Source organism: Pelodiscus sinensis, chromosome 3 (genome assembly GCF_049634645.1).
Source record: "Pelodiscus sinensis isolate JC-2024 chromosome 3, ASM4963464v1, whole genome shotgun sequence".
NCBI lineage: Eukaryota > Metazoa > Chordata > Testudines > Trionychidae > Pelodiscus > Pelodiscus sinensis.
In genome coordinates, this window is record NC_134713.1 from 169,250,661 (window position 1) to 169,274,468 (window position 23,808).

At 44.8% G+C, this 23,808-nt stretch overlaps 1 protein-coding gene across 2 annotated transcripts; it reads left to right on the forward strand.

The window, feature by feature from the left end:
• Window positions 1-316: 316 nt before the first annotated feature.
• KCNG3 (potassium voltage-gated channel modifier subfamily G member 3) lies at window positions 317-23,518 on the forward strand. Of its 2 annotated transcripts, none has more exons than XM_075925433.1 (2): window positions 317-3,122; window positions 21,352-23,518. In XM_075925433.1, the coding sequence occupies exons 1-2, from the start codon at window positions 2,458-2,460 to the stop codon at window positions 21,998-22,000; spliced, it is 1,314 nt and encodes a 437-aa protein (XP_075781548.1). In that variant the 5' UTR covers window positions 317-2,457; the 3' UTR covers window positions 22,001-23,518. The 2 variants fall into 2 exon arrangements, with proteins under 2 accessions (XP_075781548.1, XP_014434457.2); XM_014578971.3 differs by having other exon boundaries at window positions 1,768-3,089.
• The last annotated feature ends 290 nt before the right edge of the window (window positions 23,519-23,808 follow it).

Genomic DNA, 23,808 nt, shown 5'->3' on the forward strand with positions numbered 1-23,808 from the left:
CAACCAGCCTGCTAAAAAAATTACTTGTAGGGGAGAGGGGAAGTGTTGCGTGTAGTTGATAACGTAAACGGATAAGCACCTGCTTATCGGTTAATCGTGTAATAGGTTACACTGTTACATCCCTAGTGGAACATTGATTTGTAGGCTTGACTACTTTCTTTCCCCTCTCTGTAAATTACCAGAGAAAAATGGCTCTTACTATGACCTCTAGTGGACATAATGCAATCAAGCATAAAAATGACTGCTCTTATACAGAGACATGGTGGGTGCGGTTATATCGTTTATTGGTGTGCAACTTATTTTGGTTAAAGACAAGCTTTTGAGCTCCTACAGAGTTCTTTTTCAGTCTGGGAAACTAATCAGTGTCATAGATAAATACAAGATTCCTCCCAGTAACAATGTGGAAATTTCATCTAATCTTCCTAACATATTGTAGGAAGATGATATAAACTGATTAATATCAATAGCATTTATTTCATGATCTCATTGTCTTTGAAATCATTTCTGACTAAATGGCAGGACTATTCACTCCTTTTAAAAGCTTTATAGGTGTCCTATAAACATCAGCTGTCAAGGTAAATGGCTAGTAACAGAACACAATAGCCCAAAAAACAAACACATATATAAAGAGCAGCAGAAAGATACAATAGTAAAACAAAGTTTATTTTGTCAGTGCTTAATCTCTTTAGAACTACTAGATTCTGCCCAGGTTTGGCATCAGTTTTGAAGAGAGATACTTACTTGCTCTTCCCCTTGGAGACAAGGAGCCAAAGCCAGTAATTCCTGGTGTAAACTGAACAAGATGGATGGAGTTCTCCCGTGGATGATTCCAAGGTGCTCCCAATGCTATGAATATGTGCATTGCTTAGAAAAAAATCAAGGGAAAGTAAAAATATAAAATTCCCTTGTACTAAATTCCAAACCAAGAAATATGGGACAGGCTCATTGTATTGGAACACTATTTTAAAATTATGTTCAAAAGGACAAACTCCTGCATAAGGCTAGGCAATTAAGAAAGGCATATCTAGTCTTAGTAAAACAAACATTCTGTGCTGGTATAACAGAAAAATGAAGATAAATAAAACCAGTTTATAAAAACGATACTGAAGTGGCTATAAATAAGACAGCCAGAAAGAACTGATGCTTTTGCGCTGTTTTCTAAATTATATGTTGGTCTGTAAAAGGACAGCCAAAAGATAAGAAGCAAACGGGAGGAATGTAATCTAACCCTGACATGCATCGGGCATCTTAAGAACAAACACATCAGAATACAGGGGAAAAAATGAACCCTAACGAGTGTTGTTTCCCCACCCCATTTTCTCAATCCTGTGTGGGAGGGAGCGCGCTCTGCCCACCCAGTTCCTAACCCAGCGAGCTTTAAACAGCGGGCACATCACATCACCTCGAATATGAATGTAAAGATACGGTGAAAGCAAACACTGCTGGGTCCCAACTGGGTTAAACAAGCGTGATCAAATTGCTTCTGCTCCAGGGACTTTTAGTCACTTTGTTGACAGTTCTTTGCTGACTTCTCCAAAGTCTTTGTATGCAGAAAGCTGCCAGAAACCAACCTCCCTCTCTCCGCAGTTCTGCTGGAGCCAAAGCCCTCACCTTTGCAAAAGTCACGGCTTGCTCCCCCTAAATCCACCCTGCGTTTGCCTTGCGCCCTGCCGGCTGCCTAGGGAAGAAGGCGAGCTCGGTATTAAAGCTTTTAGGGCCGCCTGCAAGTTCTGCTCTTGTGAAATATTAATGCGCTCGTGAAATGGAGCTTTTAGCCCAACCCTTTCGCAGGCCAAACCCGGGAGAGTCCCAGGGGCCCGCTGGAGAAGAAATGACCCGCGCTCCCCGGGCGGCAGCGTTCCGGGCGAGCCAAGCAGGCGGGGCGGGGGCGGAGGAGAAAGCAGCCGCTGGGTGAAGTCCCCCGGAGCCGCCACCACCACCACCCCTGGCGGCTCTGCCTGGATAGAGGCAGAGTCAAGGTGGGAGGCAGCTCCCCTCCCTCGCCGTGCCGGGGAGGCAGGAGGAGGCGTGTCCCCTCCCCGCCGCCTCTTCCCTGGCTCCGCGGAGCCGCTCTGTCTCCAGCTCGCCTCCGAGCAGACAGCGGGCGGCGGCAGCGGGGCGAGCGGAGGAGGCAGCGGAGCGGGGCGCTCCAACTTGGCGGAGCTTCCCCCTTCCTGCCTGGCCCCGCGGCGGCACCATGGGCTCTGCGCCGCCTCCGCCTGCCCCGGCCGGCGGCACCAGCACCCGCGCACCGGGAGCCCCGGGCGCCGCGCCCAGCACGCTCCTGCGGGACCCTCGCTCCGCGCCCCACTGAGGCGGCGGCTCCCGGCTCGCCTGCGCCCCGCTAGCTGCGAGGGGGCGTCCCGCCCTGACGCCGCGGCCGCCCGCAGGGGAGGCATCAGCAGGGGGCCCCGGGGCCAGCCGCCGCCCCGTGCGCCCCCGCCGCCCGCGCAAGCCATGAACTTTGGCCGGGGCCGCTCGGTGGTGTTGAACGTGGGGGGCACCCGCTACTCCTTCTCCCGCGAGGTGCTGAAGGACTTCCCGCTGCGGCGGGTGAGCCGGCTGCACGGCTGCCTCTCGGAGCAGGACGTGCTCGAGGTGTGCGACGACTACGACCGGGAGCGCAACGAGTTCTTCTTCGACCGCCACTCGGAGGCCTTCGGCTTCATCCTGCTGTACGTGCGGCACGGCCACCTGCGCTTCGCGCCGCACATGTGCGAGCTCTCCTTCTACAACGAGATGGTCTACTGGGGGCTGGAGTGCGCGCACCTCGACTACTGCTGCCAGCGCCGCCTGGACGACCGCATGTCCGACACCTACACCTGCTACTCGGCCGACGAGCCCGAGGCCGCCGCCCCGCCGGCCGGCCAGGACTCGCGGCCCCCTGCAGAGCCGCCGCCCGCGGCCGAGGGCAGGAAGTGGCTGGAGAGGATGAGGCTGACTTTCGAGGAGCCCACCTCGTCCGTGGCCGCCCAGATCCTGGCCACGGTCTCCATCCTCTTCGTCATCGTGTCCATGGTGGTGCTGTGCGCCAGCACCCTGCCCGAGTGGCGGGCGGCGGAGAACCGCAGCGTGGAGGAGCAGAGCAGGTACACAGCAGACTCAGTGAGGGAGCCCTCCGGGTAGGATGCGTCACTTATTTTCCCCCTGTCCGGTCCAGTGTGTCCCGTCCAGTGTGTCCTGCTGCTCGTCGTGACGGTTACTGACTCTTACTGAGCGCTTAGGGAAGCACAGAGTAGGATACTGCACCCTCCCCTGCGGACTCACAGCCCGGCCAGAGCCAACCCGAAACTCCCCGGCCAGGAACACGCTGCCCTGGCAGTGTCTGCATCGGAACCTCCTTGTGCCCGGCACGGTGCTAACTCCCTAATGCCAGGCCCCTCGCCCCCTCCCCGTGAGCTCACACTCAACGATTCCCTCCTCTGTACATTAGACGGCTCCAATTATTTATTATAGTAGAAACCTCCTAAGTAACACAGGAGCCTTGTAGCTATTCTTAGAAAAAGGAGGACGGATTCTAATCTCAGTTACCATGGAGCAAAAACGGAGCAACTTCATATCGGAGTAGCTGAGCTCAGAATCTAGCCCATGCTCTTTATAAGCATATTCCTCTCTGGGACATCCTGCAGCCTTTCTGTCCTCCAATAATTATAACTCATAGGGATAATTCTTTTGAAGTCTATGAATCTCTTCATAGACTATACAAGAGAGGAAAGAATGTGGGATTGGCCCTGCTAAGTGAGGGAAAAAAGAACTAAACTCCCAGACTTTAAGTAGGTGTCTTTTGCCCATTTTAAATTGTGCTCTAAAAATTAAACACAGTATATATTCTAAAAATACAATGTACACAAAGTAAGTGAGTAATTTTACACTTACAGTCCTTGACTGGAGCAGAGTCTAAGCAGTCTGTTAGACTGTCCCCTTACAAGTATATTATGTAGTGTTGCAACATATTTAAATTGATTCCATACATTATATTTCATCTTAACCAAAACATATTTAAAAACTTTAAAGTTGTGAAAATGTATGTTATGGCTTTATGAGCAATCCTTATTGGACCTGATTCTACTCTCGCACCAGTTTGTAAAACCACTGATGTCCTAATTTAAGCCAGTGGGAGAACAAACTCACAGACTTTAATACAGTCTCTCTCCTAAGTAAGGTTGCTCATCTGAGGAAGATTGACATTTGTACCACTCCCCTTTCCCCACAAAAACTCCCACCCCTTCCATTTTTTCTGTTCATCTTTGCTGATTGGGGATGCTTATCAGCAGAAGTTTTTATCCTCCACAGTTCAAGCTCTCCTGCTTTTCCCTATGGTAAAGTCATCCCATCATTATGAGATCAGTCTGTTGACATAGAAGTAATTGATATATATTATGCACTGGTAGTCAAATTCATTCCTTGGAAGTATGTTCATGATTTCCATTTACTTAGATATATGTGTATACAGTAGTTCCAAGTTCACTGTAACTGGGCCAAAGATTTCACTGCAGGATCAAGTGGAGGTGGAGATGGAGTGAGGGAGTTGGCTCCTGTTTAGATACAACTACCCCAAGTAAAAATAATCTGTATTTAAGCTTAATATGTGAAAGTTTCTTGTGGTTTAAGAACTTCAGCTTTAAGTTGTCCCCAGGCTGCATAGTTATTTCAGCTATCTCCAAAGAATAGATGGGTTGGATGATTTTTATACAACAAAAACTCAATTAGATCAGCTAACAGAACACCATGTGCTGTGACACTTAGGCACTATTGACTTTATTCACAATAATTCTTCATGGCATGCACGCCAACAGTAAAGTTGTTACACATATCCAAATGAATTTTTATTTAAAGCTGGGCAGTACATGTTCTGAGTTTTATACAGAGCTTAGTACGCAGTATCCCTTCCACCAAAAACAAAAACATGTCAATAAGGTTATCTTAATGAGTAATGTTATAAGTACAGTAGTTGCATGAATTGGCCCTAGGCACCAACATACAGTGTGGAGAGTACCTCACTGGGGTGGGAAGAGAAAGAAAGGAATTGAACAGTGATCTGAAAAAACTCTGTAACAAGGGTAGTTGAGAGCTATTAGTGATAGCAAGGGAAATTGCAAATGACTGGCCTACAACATGGGGAATCGCTGTTATGCATCAACAATCCCTATGCAGCTCTTGCAGAAATTTTTACTATCTGACCAATGATGTAACTTGGTTCATTTGAAATATGGCTTCATTCATGCATTATTGCTGAACAGATGTGCATAGTCTGACACTGAACAGATTGCAAATAGGAGTGTGTTCTTCCTGTGTTTGCCACCATATTTGCAGGACACATTAGTAGCAGTGGCATAATTCTTACCTAGAGTGGATATTATAGCTACGCATATCCATATTGAAAATCCTCAAGAACTGGAAGCACATGAGTCTAAAGCAGAATTGTAAGCAGTGTAAAAACTGTCATAGGCACATTGTCATTAGCTTACTGAAGTTAGTTTACATCTGTTGAAAAGCTCAGCCTGTGGGCATGTTTACACTGGGGAGTTATTTCAAAATAATTCCCCTTATTTTGAAATAATGAGGCGAGTGTCCACACTACGAAGCCTGTTATTTTGAAATAATGGACTTGTGATTTCAAAATAATAACTCCTGCTTGTGAAGAGGAATAAGCTTATTTTTAAATAGTTATTTCAGGAATTATTATTTCAAACTGGTAGTGTAGACATAGCCTGAGAGTCCAATCCTGCAAACATATGAGTATTTAAGTTACTCACATATTTTTAAGATCAGGCCACAGCAAACTATCAGGTGCGTTTACTGCCTCACTGCTTGCTTACATATAAATTCCCTTGCTTTGACTGGTATAGTCAAAAATTATATTTAGGGCCAGATTTTCAAAAAGAACTTCACACTAAAGTTTTCCCATGACATCCACTATCTTTTTAAATGTAAGTATCTGCTCTGTTTTTAGTCTTTACTATTTCCATTAATAAAAAAAATAGTCCTTTTATTAACGCAATGATCTTCCTCATAAGAAAAAACAAAACAAAAAAATCACAGTGGAACAAACTACCACTAGTTTCTTTGCAAGAGGACAAAGAAATAGCAACTTCTGTTAGATTGGATCTTTGGGTTGCAGCCCACTGTTTTACAACATTTAACAACAGACTCAACTGTGCTTGGGGGTAGGGGTGTCAATAGATCCTTTTCTTCTAGGGATTTGCGACCACTGAGCTGATTAAACATATTTCTTAACAAATCATTCATCCATCCAAAAGGAACATAGCACAAGAGCAAAAGGGAAAAGCAGTAGAGGTCTATATGCACATTTCCCCTTACCTACACCTGTTCTTTTCTTAGGCCAGGTTTATACTGCAGGGGAAAGTAAATAATGTAGCTGAAGTTGACATACCTTAAGCTGAGCTTGGCACTGTCTCCACAGTAGATCTGATTTCCCTTACTCCTCGCTACAGCAAGGAGTAACAGTACTGATGGGGGAGCCCTCAGCATTAGATTTAGAATGTCTTTACTAGACCCTCTAAATTGAACTGCAGAAGATCAAGCACCAGACCATCAATCCTCTGGTAAGTGGCCTTAGAAATTTAGTAGATTCCATCCAGCCCAGTTATTACGATCTCTGGGCTTGGAGATAGCTTGATTGCTGCGTCTCAACCCAACAATAAGTAAACTAAGGTGCATATGAATAAATTGACATACACACACTCTTAATTCCTGTAGTCTCTATACCTATACTCTGTTAAGGACTAACCAAAAAGCCAAATGAAGTAAATGCAAAGATTCCCATTGGCTTGCAGCAGGTTTGGATCAGGTCTCCCAGTGGTTAGCTATCCAGATAGACTACTTCCTTCCCTGATTAATCTCCTGGGATATTTCAGTATATTCTGGGGGCGCTTTCAAAGAGAAGATGAATAAAATAGTAAAATACCAGAGTGTTTACTGCTTTTTTTAAAAAAAAGATGACACATGCAAGAACTGAAATTAAATTTAATGCCACTGTCAGAACCTTGCTATTCCCCTCTCAATTCTTTACCTGTGCACTCCTTATATATATTTATCATGCCTCATTTTAAAATGTGCCAGCCTGATACAGGCATCTGTAAACTTTATAAAAATCAGTTTAGAATCAATATTTTCTAAGTTAGAGATCCACTCTCACTCACTAGTGTAGAATAAGCTATGACAGTTACACTTAGCCTTCATAAAATAATTCTATAATACAACATAAAGAGATGCACTCTGTTGCACCAGTTTTGACTGGAAACCACAACGTTTTGTTGTGTTTTTTCCCAGGTTATTTTTCAATAAAAAAATTAATTTGTCTTGGAAAAGGCACCAGACTTGTCACCCTCCACAAAATAACTGATGAACAGTATAGACAAAAGCAGGGCAAACTTTCTATAAATAGCCCTACCAATTAGCCTTGACCCTCTTCTCTAGACATTACTACTAAGTGATAGAGTAGTTCAGCCCACAGTCTAGTCAATTCTCTGTTTTATGGAGACTGCTAGCAAGAATGGTGTATGATAATGCCAGTTGATACCAGCTTCCTGCACATGTGTAGAAAATGGACTGAGATCAACAAACCTTTCACATCTTCTAAATGGCCATCAGGAGATTATGAGTTTTGGTCATGACCATTTAAGTCATGATATGAACTGGTGACCTAATAGCAAAAGTCTGTATTTTTATCGTTCCCCTGGCACAGGAGCGGGCAAGAGGCTGCCAGCAGGCTAGATCCAGTCCTCCAAGCCTCTAGATCCAGCCTGCAGCCGCTTTGCTGAGAACGGGCATGAGAACAGCTCATGGTGTAAATCAGCGGGGCACAACCTGGGGGTCTTCGTAAGGGGTCGCAGCACTGTGATCTGGCTGGCCAGTATTTTCTGCCTTTCCTGACTCTGCGCCCGACAGACGTGTGGCGAGGGAGTGGCCTGGTAATTAAAGGGGCCATGACTGCATTTTGGTGGCCCAACAGTTATTTTTTTTCTCAACAACTGGGTCCATCATTTTTGGCAATTCAGGGGTCATGAATGAAAAAAGGTTACACACCACTGCTGTAAATAGCTAGCTGCTCTCCACCCTGGATGGCTGAAGAGGCAGGAGGGAGTCTTCACATGCTGCCCCCTCGCCAGCAAAATCTCTTAGCTCCAAAATGCCAGTTTCTGGCCAATAGGAGCTGAGAAATTTTGCTCAGCAGGGACAATGTGGGAAGCCTCCCTCCCTTCCTCTCATGCCCAGAGCGGAGCTACATGGAGCAACCTTGGACTGCAGCAGACAAGTCTGCCTTATCTTTCTGCAGGGCTGCTGGCTGGGTGCTGCCTAAGTAAGCATTTCCCAACCAGAGCCTGCCTCTGGCACCCCACCCCCTCTGACTACCTGCCCCAGGCCACAACCCAAACCCTCTGTACCCCTTTTCCAGGTTACAACTCCCTCCCAGATGCTGCACCCCTACCTGCACTCCTCCCACAGTCCAGGATCCTCTCCTGCACCCATACCCACTCCCTGATCCTGCACCCCATTCCCTTGCTCCAGTTCATCACCCAAACCCTCTGCACCTCCTTCACAATTCCCTTCCAGACCATGCATCCCCTCTTAGAGCCCTCCCCCAGGCCAGAATCTTCTCCTGCACCCTTACTCTGTCCTGGACCATTTCCACAAGCCCCTCATTACAGTCCCCTCCTTCACCCAAACTCCCTCTCAGACCCCACACACCCTCCTGCACTCCAGTCCCCTACCCCAAACTTTCTTCTGCACCCACCTTCCATCCCAGACCCCACACACCCTCCATAGAAGTGTGGCCCTTGACCACTTGCCAAAATCGGGGAGTGGCCCCCAATACAAAAATATTGCCCACCTCTGCCTTGGAGTAAGATCCCCTTTCATTAAAGCCATACCTTATCATATTACTCCTGGGAAGAGACAGATACTTAGGAACTCAGGAAAAGTCATGTAATGATCCTTTTAGGGAGAGATATAGAGATTATGAGAATTCCAAATCCTGCAAATCCCAGAGATTTGCAGGGAATGGGGTTTTTGTTTTAAGTACCAAACTGAGTCCTCCACTGATTCTTCTTCCTCTCCTAAACTCTGAACATCTCTTTCTCACTTTCCTTTCTCCCAGGACTCTCACCCTAGAGGACCACTTTACTCTTAAAGTTCTGTCCCATGGAAGTATATTCTCTGGAGCTTTTCTTCTCCAGGCTTGCTTTAGGAACTACCTTCCTCTCTCCATTCAGGGATAGTTCAAAGTATAAGCTTTTCCCCCTTAGAAACACACAAATTCTTCTCACCCACGTCTCCTCTTCCAACTAGGGTTACCAAGTGTCCGTTTTTGGCCCCATCCGGTAAAAAAAAACCCAGAAAATACCGGGCATGTAAAATGTCCAGTATTTTCTGTTTTTCTCTGATGGAAGGCCGGTGGGGACATTTGTCCCCTGCTAGGTCTGGTGGGGGAGCAGGGATCGGTGGGATTTAAAGGTGCAGTGACCTTTTTTTTTTCTTTTTTTGCTCAACAACTTTGTTCCCCCCGGGTTTTTTTTGCTCAACCCATTTTTTTCCCGCCATGGTTGAGATTTTTTGTGAAAGTATCTGTCAACCCTACTTCCAACTGCCCAACAGTCCCTCCTTTAGAGAAATTACCCAATCTGGTTCTGTAGCTGGGTTTAATTAAGGTGCCACAGAATGCAGTATTCAGGCTTTCTGCCTCTCCTTAATCCTGCCTCTACCAGTGTGCAAAATTCACCTTATCACAGAGCCATTTGACAGAAAAAAGCCATTACAACCTATTGTGCCAATAGACTGTGGTGCATGCTCATTCTAAAAACTATTTTTCCATAGAATAATTTATTAGCATCAGGGAGAGACCTACCCCCAGGGCCTCCACATACTGAAAGCATGGGTGACTTTGTGTTGAATTAAACCCTCAGTTAGCAAGCATGTATAACTGCTGCTTTCCTAAGTAAAGTAAATAAAAAATACCTGCTTTTCCAAACACCTCTCATTACCAATTATCAGAGGGCATTTGATCACATTATAGACTAGATATCTGCAAAACTTTAATTAAAAAACTTAATCTGTGTTTGAAATCTCAGGAGTCCAGAAAATACATTTGAAACCACTTGTGTTTAGTCTATCTTCACAAAACTTCAAAACATCAAATACATTCATTTCCAACATTTAATGAAAACCAAGACCTTCTTCCCACTCTCAGATCCAGTTTGTCATGTTTTAGCTCCAAACACCATTTTATAGCTAAATCAAAATCCTTTATATAGAGAGCTGTGATACATAATAGAACTACATCATTTTAAATATAGTGAAGTGAATGCCTCTGTTATAACTGAGTTTTCTCATAAGACATTCATACAAAGGTACATTTAGTCAGGGACACATTGTAACTAGCCCTCTGTGTGGGTGTATCAGAGAAAGAGAGGGTGTCAGGAGCTGACATCTTCCCTTACTTCCTCACGTGGCCTGGCTGTAATGGGCATGTGCAAGGATTGCTCAGGGCTAGGTGCTGCAAACTTCTGCAAAATGGATAGGAGGAGATAATTATGAGGCACAGCTAGAATTTTCCCACTCCCAGCAGACAACTGAAAAGCAAGTGCACACTGTAGTTTCTTTAGGCATAGTAACCTCACGTTTCTCCAGGGCAGAACCTCCCACGGTGTCTATTGGAAAAAGGCACCTTGTGGCTGCCCTGATTTGGGGCTGCAGTCATATATGACACAATCTAGCCCATTAAAATATACTATCACTGGCAAAATGTAGAATGTAAAGATGTTGACAGGGAAGTTTTGAGAAAATATCTGTTGAGAATTCCTATTCACCTTACATATTCTGGCTCTGATTCTGCAGTATTTGTTCAGGTAATACTCACATTAATTTGGAAGGTATGTGTGGAAGTCATTGGGAGTTTGCAGGAGCAAAGACTTGACCATTGGGACCAGTGGTTTGACATTTTTCTAGTTTAATGCTGCTTTTATGTGGAAATAAGGTTTTAGGAACAATTTATGCATAAATGGAGGTTGATGGACTTTAATCTCTTATTGTCTTGTCTGTTTTCTTCTTGTGTCCTGTTGATTATGTATGTTTTATTTAGAAGTTTAATAGAGGATAAAGCTATTCCAGGGAATTCTCTTTTTTTGAGATTTCAGCTAATTTCTTGGCGAATATTAGAAAGAAAAGAAAATGATCAGTTAAAAATAATTCACAACTGAAGGATGCTTTGTGATAATTCAGAATATGATTACTTTGAATACAACACTAGTCTTGTTAGTGACTTTAAAAAATCATTTCTGAAGCAGTCTAAACCAGTCTATATGTAAAATAGGTTATTCTGTTAGGGAGTTATCAGTCAGAACAGAAAATTAAAGAAAGTGATTGGTTTAGAAAAAGCTACAGAGGACTGATTTTCGTTTCTCAGGCAAAAAGAGAACCACATTAAAAAATGCTGAGGTTCTTATTTGAAAACTGATAAATACCTAAGGATTTAGCATTTTTTACGAGAACTAAATTTGCATCATGCCTAGGTACAAGTAGGGGGTCACTGACGCAATAGAAGATTTTACGTATCATCTGTGCTGGAATATCTAGCCATTGAATAAAAATGCGGTTCCAGCATTTTCTCTGAAATCTCAGATTTTGTGAATTTCTGAGGGAGCATTATTTTATGTTTGTTTAAAAAATATGTTCTCAATTTGTAGGTAACAACTGGCAAGTTGTTTTTAAACTGAAATGAAGAAGGGGAAAAACCTGCTAAAAACCTTGCTTGCAGATATATGGAGTAAATGTTGCTTTGCCTAATCAACATAAAGTCTGTTGTAAATATGTATTTAAACTTTTTAAACTTACATATTATTTAACAATGGACTATAACATATAGTCTCTCAGGTAAACATATAGTGAGATAGTTTTCAAATGTACATGCTTTATTTATCCTTTTCCATACTGTCTCCTCCTTCATTGAAGAATAAGCCAGGTATTGATGTAAGTAATTATTCAGTTTATTTTAAGAAAAGTGAATACAGAACATGCTGTGTCCTCACATTTCCAAGTGAATGCATCTTGGTTTGAATTTCATATGAAATATCAAAGATAATTAGGCCATATTAAGGGCTAGCTCCTAAATCTCAGTTTTCTTAACTGATGCTATTTATCTATTAATGAGCATACAAGTAACAAACAATGAATCATTTCAGGAAGAGCTACTCAGTCTGAAGTTGCAGAGCTAACATGTAGCTCTGATGAGTCCTCTTATAGGCCATAAGTCTGATCATCACATTATTCTTGCTCTTCCTGGTCTCAGTAGCACCAACTACCCATCCGCCGTGACACATGTGGGACAGGACAGGACATGATGGAACAAAGCTTATGGAATTTATCTATGAAGGGAAAGAGAGAATGGTCACAGAGAGGAACCTCATCCTTCCTATCAATAACCAGGAAATGGGGAAAGGGAAGAGGAATAAAAAGAAGAACGTTCTTTTCAATAGCCAGGAAATATGTGTGGATATATGACAGGGATGGAGAACTTTTTTGGGTCGGGGGCTGCTGAACCACAAAAAAAATCAGTCGCGGTGGGCAGGAGTGTCAATGTGGGTTACCCAATGCTGGTGGGGAGCCCTAAGCTTTGGGGCCAGATTTAGGCAAGCCAGGGGCCACATCCAACCCCCAGGCCTTATGATCCCCACCTTTGATATATGGAATAGGAAGGGGAGAAGAGCAGATAAGAAACGAGGAGTAATGGTAGTTCGGAATAGGAAGCCTAGTCCAAACTACCTAGTACGTGCCATGTGTAGCCGCGCAGCACGGAGTCCGCACTAGCGGACATTTAAAAATGGCGGCGCCCGGCGAGATGCAAATGAAGGCCGGGAAATTCAAATCCCGGGCTTCATTTGCAACTCCGGTTGCCTACATTACCACCCTAGTTCGAACTAGGGTGGTAGTGTAGACATACCCCAAGTCACCAAGACTAGAGTCTGCTGTTCCTTATATGTTCCACATCCAAGTATTGACCCAGCTAGACCCTGCCTCATTTGGGTTGCTGACTTTCTATTTGCAGAATATCTAATAGCCTTGCCCATCCCCGCCCTGAGGACACACCCCTGTCCTGCCCCTTCTCTGAGGTCCCATCTCCACTCCCTCTATCCCCCCTTCGTCCAGTGCTGTCTTTTGCCTAACCTTGCTCACTCATTGATTTTCATGAGGCTGGGGCAAGGGGCTGAGATGTGAGAGGGGGTGAGGGCTCTGGCTGGGAGTGCAGGCTCTAGGGTGAGGCTAGATATGAGGGAAGAAGAGTGTAGGAGGGAGCTCCAGGCTGGGACTCTGGTGAGAGGGTGCAGGCTGATGAGGGGTGCAGGGAGTGAGGCTTCCGGTAGGGGTGCTGGCTCTGAGGTGTGGTCAGGGATAAGGGATTTGGTGTGCAGGAGGGGGCTCAGGTCTCGGGCCTAAGGGTTTGGATGGTAGAAGGGGGCTCAGGCCTGGGGCAGAGGGTTGAGATGTGAGATGTGGGGCCTTCAGGTGGGGGCCTAGAGTCCAAGGGTGCAGGAGGGGGCTCAGGTCTGAGGTAAGAGATTTGGGTGCAGAAGAGGGTGTGAGATAAGAGAGGGAGTTTGGGTATGGGAGGGGGCTCAGATCTGGAGTAAGATATGGGAGCATGGGAAGATGTAAGAGGTGCTGTCTCCAGATGAAGCTTACCTCAGGCAGCTCCTGGAAGTGGTGACATCTTCCTCTTGCTCTAAGGCAGAAGTGTGACCAGTTGGATCTGCATGCCACCTCCACCCACAGACACTGCCTTCACAAATCCCATTGGCCATTGTTCCCGGCCAAAAGGATCTATGGAGCCAGAGCGTAGGTCTCGGGCAGGACACACAGCCCCGTGGCTACCCCTATGCCTAGGAGCCAGAGTGAAATGCTGGCATCAGGTCTGTCCTGCTGTGGGCTTCCAACTAAGGATGTTAAGCAGGTAATTGACTAATCATGTACTCAATACAATTTTTCGATAAGGGGCCCCTCTGCGGCTCTGCAGTTTAAATGTAGCCCGGCTCCGTCTGGGGTTAGGCCTGCGATCTGGCACGAGCTGGGACTCCGCAGTCCCAGCTCGCACCAGGTCCCTGACCGCTGTACCTCAGTCTCCCTTCTCCTCCCCCAGCAGAGATGGTGTTGAGGAGAACTGGCGTTTAAACCTGCTCCCCCCAGCCTGCTTTCCCCTCTCCTTGCTGCCTCTGATGTAGAAGCAGTAAAGTGGGCTGTGTCAATGTAAGTAGTCGACTCGACTACCAATAAGCCTAGGTCAGTGTTTCTTAAACTGGTCCTCGGATCCACTCTGAGAAACTTACTTACTGGCCACTCCGGTTTGTTTATTTACTGGTTTGGCAGCCACAGAGCCTCATGACTCGCATTGGCTCTGGTTCACCGTTTGCAACCAAGGGGAGCCACGGAAAACCCGGCTGCAAATGATGAGCTAGCACCAATGGGAGCCGTGAGCAAGTTTCCCAGAGTGGATCCATGGACCACTTTGAGAAACACTGGGCTAGGTTTATTGGGTAGTCAACTATTCGACTGCTTTTTTATATCTTTACACCCAACCAGACTTTTAACAGCCTTGTCAGTAGTGTTGTCAGGGTTCCTATTTGACCTGAGGTTCTGGTTGAAAATCAGATGCCTAGGAACCCCATGCCTAGCTTGTATACATGAAGGGATCAATGTGTGCTTGAGGCTTCAGGAGGAACTATCAAGTGGAACTTTTTTGAATATGCAACTACCCCTCCCTTCTGTTTCACTTAAATGTTCACTGCCAAGGGTCAGAGTCACAACATAAATCCTGGAAAATAAATCCTAGAAAATGAATTGGAATGGAATGAAGTCCCCTTAAATCTTCTTTACTATATATTTTAGAAATGTGCTTCTGTATGTCCATCTGTCTTTGAATCTGTTTGTTCGAGAACTTATCCTAAATGGTAAGAGTTAGGTCCACCAAATTTGGTATGCAGCTTCCTGTTACCATAACTTAAAGCAAGGTAAGGATTTGATTACACCACAACAATGAGATGTGTCTGCAGTTTGATTGGGAAAGGGGTCTGGCAGGAAGGACAGTTATACTGCAGAATGACCAGAGGGGGGCAGCAAGGGGCCAGACATGGGGACTGGAACAGCTATAAACCCATTGGACCAGCAGGGGACAGGTGTGGAGAAAGGGACAGCTATCTACTATATAGTTCACAGAGTTTGTCTGTGTGTCTGTCTGTCCCCCAGCCAGGAGACATGCACCTCTCCCCAGGCTGTGCCTGTTGCAGCGACCATGGACAGGTGCTTCTCACATAGCCAGAAGCAACTCTGGGGAGAGAGGAGTGAGGTTGTCCTCTCTCCGTGGGGCAGTCTGTATACTAAGACCCTCATCCCCAGCCCAGAACAATGATTTAAATGAAAAAAATCAAAACTTACTTGAATCAAGGACCCAAGCAATGCCGGGTAAATCTTCTAGTATAGAATATTTTGGGGGCACACTTAATATTGTACATAAATTCTGTACCCACATCTAGGATTTAATTATTATTATTAAGATCCCAGCCAGTTCACAACCTATAAAAATGTGCAGACCCTATCAGTGTCTATATTAGGATAATTTGTATTAGTTTGCATTTGCTATTCAGTAGAGGGACAGAGGAAACAGTCAAGAAAATTCCAGAGACATAGTTTTTAATTTTTTTGTAGAGCATGGGAGAGATATAAAATGATGTAATATTCTTAAGGGAACCACATTCCTCTGCCAGCTATCTTAACAAAAAAAATATGAGCAACAAATAATCTGTTTACTAAGTTCAATAATGTCTTCATTGCAACATATAATCTGTACATTTCTGGGTGTTGTGTTTTGAAATAACATTTAGGTCTGAACTGAACTGTCAGATGCTGTAAATCTAAGTTTTTAAAAGTGGAGATTTTGTATATCTGAAGGGCATCCTTATAACTTATGTTTAAGGTATTCATTGTCTCTATTATAATAAACACTAAGGGTATGTCTAGACTACATGGCTCCGTCGACGGAGCCATTTAGTTGAGTTTACTAGAAATAGGAAATATTTACTGGACATAGGAATATTTAAATAATCGCTGCCTCATTTACGTCAAAATGGCCGCTGCGCTGTGCTGATGAGCTGTTTGGCGGCACAGCAGGGCAGTCTGGATGTGCTGCGGTCGACAAGGGAAGCCTTTGTCGACCGCTCCAGTAAACCTCATTTCACGAGGCATACCGGAGCGGTCGACAAAGGCTTCCCTTGTCAACCGCAGTGCATCCAGACTGCCCCGCTGTGCCACCAAACATCTGATCGGCACAGCACGGTGGCCATTTTGATGTAAATGAAGTGGCGACTATTTAAATTGCTGCTTCATTTTCCTATATCTAGTAAACTTATCTACATGGCTCCGTCAACGGAGCCATGTAGTCTAGACATACCCTAAGATTTCCAAATCTTCAGATCATTTAGAGAACAGGTCCTTTTACTGTATTTCACTGTAATTCTTTAGAGGAAACATTTTAGTTTATGTGGCTCTATCCATTAAACATTTTTAGGGTAAATTAAGTTAATGTATTTGTAGAGGCCTTATTTGAGAGAAAGGCCCCTATCTCATAGATGCTTAATGGGACTCCCTGGCTTTATCTCCAAATAGTGGCTGCTTCTGACTGAATGGGTGCTTACCTCTTCATGATGGCTGCAGTTAGTTTAGAGCAGGGGTCTCCAAACTTTTCTGCCCGAGGGCCGCATTAACTATCAAACAGCAGTTCGGGGGCCGACTACACACTTGAGGTCCAAATAAAAAACAATCAAAACATGGATGTTGTTTTTAATTATTTATTTAATATTATTTTATTCAGTTATTATTTAATAACACATTGATACACTACACATGAACACCTGTATTAGTGTGAATGGTGAAATTGTTTCCTGGATGCCAAAATAGAGCCCAGCCCACTAGTGACCTCATGAGAGAGCTAGCCAATAGGATAAGAACGCACTGGCCAATAGGGAGCAATTGTCCACGCCAAGTCCCAACCCCTCTTGCTGTGAGGGACGCGCAGAGCCCGGGCTCGGCCGTCGGTCCGCAGGGCGTGTGGCCGTCCGTTGGCGGCTCCGATCCCCCGCACCCCCGGCCGGGGAGTCTCGCTGCCCAGGGCAAGGGCTGCGCGGGTCCAGAGTCCCTCCTCCGTCCCGCTGGCTCCTCCGGCTTCCCTCTCCTGGCTGCCTGCCCAAAAGAAAGTGAGTGCCGGCCGCCCCTGTCCTTCCGGCCCCTCCCCCTTTTGAGCCGGCACGCACGGGGCGTGCCGCTCACCCTGGCGTCCCTGCCCCTTCTCCTCCTGGGTCCTGCCGCCTTCCTCGCCTGCCGCGCCTGCGGCTGTGCGCCCTCGCTCCCCTCCCCGTGGGCTTTCCCCTGGGCTCCGCTGCGCCGCTCGGCGCTTCTCCGGGGGAGGGGCTGTCAGTGTGGGGAGTTTCTTCCCCGCCCCAGCTCCGCGGCGCTGCGCCGCTCGGCGCTTCTCCAGGGGAGGGGCTGTTCGTGCGGGGAGTTTCTTCCCCGTCACAGTCTCCACGGGCCGGATGAGAGGGCCTCGCGGGCCGCAGTTTGGAGACCCCTGGTTTAGAGGATAGAAATTATGTTTTTGCTTTTGCCTGACCATTACTACTCCCTCCATTTTTGAGACTGAGGTGTCTCTCTCTCTTGTTAAGAAAAAGGACCTGCCTTAAAAGCCAACCCATAGTGGCTAATGGAAGTGATGAGCTTCAGGAAGCTATAAAGAATATGATCTGTCTAACAGACCGCTATCTTCATGGTTCAGAGGACATCAGCATATGGGCTAGATTCTGTGCTGTGTCTCTCAATAGAACTTGTTTTTATTACAAAACAGACAGAATATTCTCTGGTTTCATTTCAGCCTATAATGCTCATAAGAGCATTGAAAATGTTTGGGCACATAGACGACTGTTATCTTTGAGTTACAATTTGACCCTCCTGGCTGGTGAAAACCAATGCAGGCATGTTGTTTCTTTGTTAGAGCTGATTTTTAGTGCTTCCATGAGGCATATATTTTCTTGAAGCCATAGATGGATTCTTGCTTAACAAGTAATCTCATGGCATTGACCATCTTTCCAAATATTGCTCCTTTCTGGATCTCCAATGGTAGTGAAACAGCTCCAGGAAATCTAGAGGTTTCAAAACTTTTTGACCCTAGTCAGCTGAGTTTTAGCCCTGTGATGATACTGAGATGACACTGGTCATGTTGGATTTTGAGCTTCTGCATTCAAAGGTGAAGGTGCTTGTGAGATGGGGAAAGCAATGAGAGAAATGTCATATACTATAGTAGCCCCCTTAATTTACAAGATATGCTCAAGATGAGTTAAGTAAGAGGGCATGTTTCTGCTTGCAGGATATTATCCTGGACCCCCAGCAGCTATTAGATACGCAGAAACAGTAGTTGCTATTTGTGCCTTTTGCTGGCCCCAATTCTGGAAAACATGTTATTAAATCTCACAGACTTCATTGGGCCTTAAAGCTAAGTCCTTGTTTAAGCACCCTTCCAGGACAGGATACTTTCCTCCATCCAGGACGTATGTACTTGGTGAGAAAGTGGTGCTCTTCTCTTTCAGATGTAGTTCTTGTCATGGACTTGGTTACTATGAAATCAGGTTATCGCAATGCATTTTACATTTTTAAATGCTTTAGAAATTTCAGCAGAAAGTGGGTGGCTCTACTTGTACAACACACAGATAGCACATTACACTGGTCACCATTATTGGGTTTACCTATAAAGTTCAGGTAAGGCATAGGTAATAATTTGAATCAATTAATAACTACAGCTTAGTGACACTGCCTTGGCTAATTCAATATGTAGCAACTGGGTTTAGAGGAATGTCATTGACAGACAGACTCCAGTGCAGTATACATGCTGGAGAAGTGGGAGGCCGAGAACAAACTTTTATGAGCTGTTTTCCCTAAATGTGGATTTTCAGCTTCCCAGTGCTCACTGTGTGGTTTAATTTTTGTGGCCCATGTCAGCTGACACATCTTTCTTCGTATATATGTTGCTCTGCTAATGTGCTGCCACTCCGTAGCCTTTATTAGATTTAGAACTTGCAAAGTTATGGAGATCTTAAGCTACACAGGGATCTAGAGTTTTAGATTTACATATTACTAGCATATTTACCTGATGTTGCTTGTGTCCTTAAGAAGGGGCTCAGGATGTGGGGAGTAGAGTGGGTGCAGGAGTCAGGGTTGGGGGGTCAGGATGGCCTCTGGGCAGGGAACTGTGTGTTGGGGAGGATGGGACCCCCAGGTTTGTACCAGGGCTGCTTGCTCTTCCCCTTCCTGTCTCTGTCAGGGAACGAGAGCAAAGTGCACAATAGGAACGTACAATTTTGATTATTTGGCTAATCATATAGTCAATAAGGGTGCTTCTGCCTTTGAAGAGTAGCCACAGCCCTGGGGCTATAGCTAAACTTCAAAGGCAAAAGCACTGTGGGGAGCATGGGGCCAGAGGGGGACTCAAGCAGTCCTCAGCTGGCCTTGTGCTCCCAGCGGCATTTCAGAGTGGCAGCGCCACATGGAGCGTAGGCTCAGCTGGGGACTCTGAGTCTTCAGCTGACCCTGGGCTCCATGCAGCTCTGCCGCTTTGAAACGCCGTGTGGAGTCCAGGGTAAGCTGGAGACTCCCCCACTGACCCTGGATTCCACGTGGTGCTGCCACTTTGAAGCACCCCTCATTTCCCCTCCCCACCGCTTGCTGCCTCTTTCTGATAGAGGCAGCAAGGACGGGGGGAAGCAAATGGTTGACTAGCCTGTTGACTATCCGATAAGCATTTGCTTATCAGATAGTCGACTAGTTGTTCACATCCCTAGTGCACATCTTATATGCCCCCTGCATTCCGCAGCCAAAATGAGGAATTCTGCAAACTGTGCACTTACCTCTCACTCCCTGATGAAGAGGGACAGCCACCAATATCCCCATATGATTCTGGGGGGAGGAGCTTCAGCCCTCCCTCCCCCCTCCTTAAAGAGCACCTGGGAAGGGGGATGTGAGGCTCAGAACTAGGGCAGTCCTGGATAGGGGAGGGGGAACTTCCTCAGCCAGCCCCTTTCACTTGCTTGGTGATTTTATCTCTTTTCTGTATGGTTATGCAACACTATTCCGGGCACATCCCATTTCCCTGGCATAACCAAACTCTTATGTTGCTTTTAATTATGAAAAGAGGAAGCTGTATACTGAATTTGGTAGTCCTAGCTCTTAACAGTTTAGGAGGAGTTCTTGAACAAACAGACAGTCAGACAAACTCTCTCAAATATATAGGAAGATTTATCCAGCATTGCTCAGCCCTTAACTCAAATACATTTTGTTTTTCTTCATTTAAATCATTGTTTCAGGGCGGGACTAGGGATGAGAGGTTCAGTATGCAGGCTGCTCTAGGGAGAGAGGATAACCCCAGCCCTCTTAACCCAGCAGCTAGGGGCCAGGGGAGAAGTGTCTGTCTATGACTGCTGCACATCCAGGGAGGGGCTAACAGACAAACAGACCCACGAACAGACAAACTCTCTGAAGTATATACTAGATAGCTGGCCCTTCCTCCACCCTTGTCCCCTGCTGGTCTAATGTGGTTGTAGCGGTTCTGGTCCCTGTCTCTGGGCCCTTGCCCCCCCACTTCCCACTGTGGTCATTCTGCAGTATAAATGCACATCCTGCCAGACTCTGCCTTTTCCATTTTATAAGAAAAAATTGAATTCCAGGCATATTCCACTGTCCTGGCACAACCAAAGCCTTACCTTGCTTTAAGTTATGTTAACAGGATGCTGCATGCCAAATTTGATGGTCCTAGTTCTTACTATTTAGAAGGGGTTCTTGAACAAACGGAGTCACAGACGGACAGACAGACAGGTGTACATTTCTAAAATATTTAGTAAGATGGATAGGTGTCTACTTTATTTTAGACATTATCCTAAATTGTGAATACGTGTTCCTTAGTGTTCCTGACTTTGCAGAAGTGAAGTATCCATATATAATGATGCTGGTAATGTTAACAATTTGTAATTCCAACAAAGCATGTAGAAAATAAATTGCAGATATATTCAAATCCTTATCAGTAATCAGTTTTAAGTTGCACTCAGAAGTACACATTGCTATATTGTTAATGACTGCAGCCTTGTATTGCATTTACACAAACAAGCTCAAAATAAGATAACGTGGCTCGCAATTTGATACACCCTCCACTGAGGGCCTGAATTAATATCAATTTAGTAATATTCACAAAGAATCATTAATGCAAATTTCATATAGAATTACAATGCACCACTTTGTTTCTTTTGACAGGATCATTGAAGCTATCTGCATAGGCTGGTTCACTGCCGAGTGCATTGTGAGGTTCATCGTCTCCAAAAACAAGTGTGAGTTTGTCAAGAGACCCCTGAACATCATTGATTTGCTGGCAATCACTCCTTACTACATCTCTGTGCTAATGACAGTTTTCACAGGGGAAAATTCTCAGCTCCAGAGGGCTGGAGTCACCTTGAGGGTCCTTAGGATGATGAGGATTTTTTGGGTGATTAAACTTGCCCGTCACTTCATTGGTCTTCAAACACTTGGTCTGACTCTGAAGCGTTGTTACAGAGAGATGGTAATGCTTCTTGTCTTTATCTGTGTTGCTATGGCAATTTTTAGTGCACTTTCACAACTCCTTGAAAATGGGCTGGACTTGGGAACAAAGAATAAGGATTTTGCCAGCATCCCTGCTGCTTGTTGGTGGGTAATAATCTCCATGACCACGGTTGGTTATGGTGACATGTGCCCCATCACTATACCTGGAAGGATTCTTGGTGGAATTTGTGTGGTTAGTGGAATTGTTTTATTAGCATTGCCTATTACTTTCATCTATCATAGCTTTGTGCAATGTTATCATGAGCTCAAGTTCCGATCTGCGAGGTACAGCAGAAGCCTTTCTGCTGAATTCTTAAATCAATGAGTGTGCCTGCTTTTTGTAATAGTGCTTTGCTTAGCCTTGGTGGAAGAGAAGATGGACACTGCTTGTGCACACCCATTTTGCTGGATGATCTAAGGAATTGCATAGTCATCAGCCTCAGAAATACATCAGTCACCATGCTCATCTGAAGGATAACTATTTGCTTTGGGTCTCATGGTAAGAAGTGTGATCACCAGTTTATTTGAATCTGATGTTGAGATCTGAAAGGAAGAAAATCGTATCTTCCAAAATAACAGTGAGCCTGGAAAGTTCTCAAGACCTCATGGGGTCTGAACTTCTCTCTGCCCGTCCAGACAACTACACACACAAAGCATGGGCTTGGTACCAAGAAAGAGGATGGCCTGCGGCTCAGTGGGAATTGCAGGTACCCACCCTTCTTCATACTGATATCCCATAGCCTTCCAAGGAAGCTATAGCAGATATCATTCTAACGTTTTTAAATCTAGAGTTTCCTTGGAGGAGTAGATACCTTGTTGACATAAAACCTGCTTTAGAAGGGTTGGCATTGGAGAAGAATTCCTGCTACTTTTAGTTCCTCCAAGTCATGCAGCAGTTGGAATAATCTGATTCTGCAGTTGAAGGAAGAGGAAAAGAATTTGAATACACAAAGCAAAGAGAGTCTCCCAGCCCAGTTCTGATGTCACGTAAAGCCACAGTGACAGTGAAGTCAGTGGAGTTACTCCAGATTTTTACTGGAATAACCAAGATGAGTGTACTTCCCTTTCTATTTTGTGTCATATGCTTAACCACAACTGCCATGTCTCTGAAAGTAAGATATACAGTAGCAACTAAGGTCATATTTTATAAAGATCAGAGTAAAATCGAGTTGTTGATGATGTGATCAATATTTCAACTGGTAGTTCAATGGGATAGAGATTAGGGTTGTACACAAATTTGAAACGTACACAATCTACTAAGTATAAGCTTTGATTTTCCACCATCCCTTTTTATTAACCACAAATATCACCTTATAGAGAAATAGTATTCCAAGGAACATGATGTGAGTCTGTCATTTGAGATGTTCTAAAATTTCCTGCACAAAGCACTAGAAAAGAGGTCTGCAGTGTCTGTTTCCATTTTCAAATTGTATGATTATTCTTATTGAAAGACCTATTGTGAATTGATGCAATTAATTTAAATTTTAACAACTGTAAAGCAGCCCAGGTGATATTAAAAAGTAGCATTTTAGCTGGGTAGAAGCAGTGCTTAACAAAAAATATATTTTCCCCTGTAAGTATGGAATTAAGATGAAGTTAGGTTTTCACGTTTCATATAATACATTTCTTATGTAGTACTGCTTTATAACATTATTAAATATGACTTTGGAAAGTTACCATGTAGAACTGTGCTGTTAAATATTAAAACAAATTTAGGCACAGCTAAACCAATACTATTTACCACCCACCATTAACAGGAAGGCTACGTCTAGACTACATCCCTTTTTCGGAAAAGGGATGTAAATTAGACGTATTGCAATTGCTAATGAAGCGGGGATTTAAATCTCCCGCACTTCATTAGCATAAAAATGGCTGCCGCTTTTTTTGGCATGGAGCGTTGTCGGAGAAAAGCGCCAGTCTAGATGCTGATCTTTTGAAAAATAAAGCCTTTTCCGAAAGATCCCTTATCCCTTATTTCAAGAGAGATAAGGGATCTTTCGGAAAAGGCTTTATTTTTCAAAAGATCAACGTCTAGACTGGCACTTTTCTCCGACAAATCTCCGTGCCAAAAAAAGCGGCAGCCATTTTTATGCTAATGAAGCACGGGAGATTTAAATCCCCGCTTCATTAGCA

Excerpts from the sequence above, each read along its gene's own strand:
- KCNG3 (XM_075925433.1), top strand. The coding sequence starts at position 2,458 with ATGAACTTTGGCCGGGGCCGCTCGGTGGTGTTGAACGTGGGGGGCACC. Across the intron at positions 3,123-21,351 it reads TCAGTGAGGGAGCCCTCCGG|GATCATTGAAGCTATCTGCA; the intron begins GTAGGATGCGTC and ends TTCTTTTGACAG.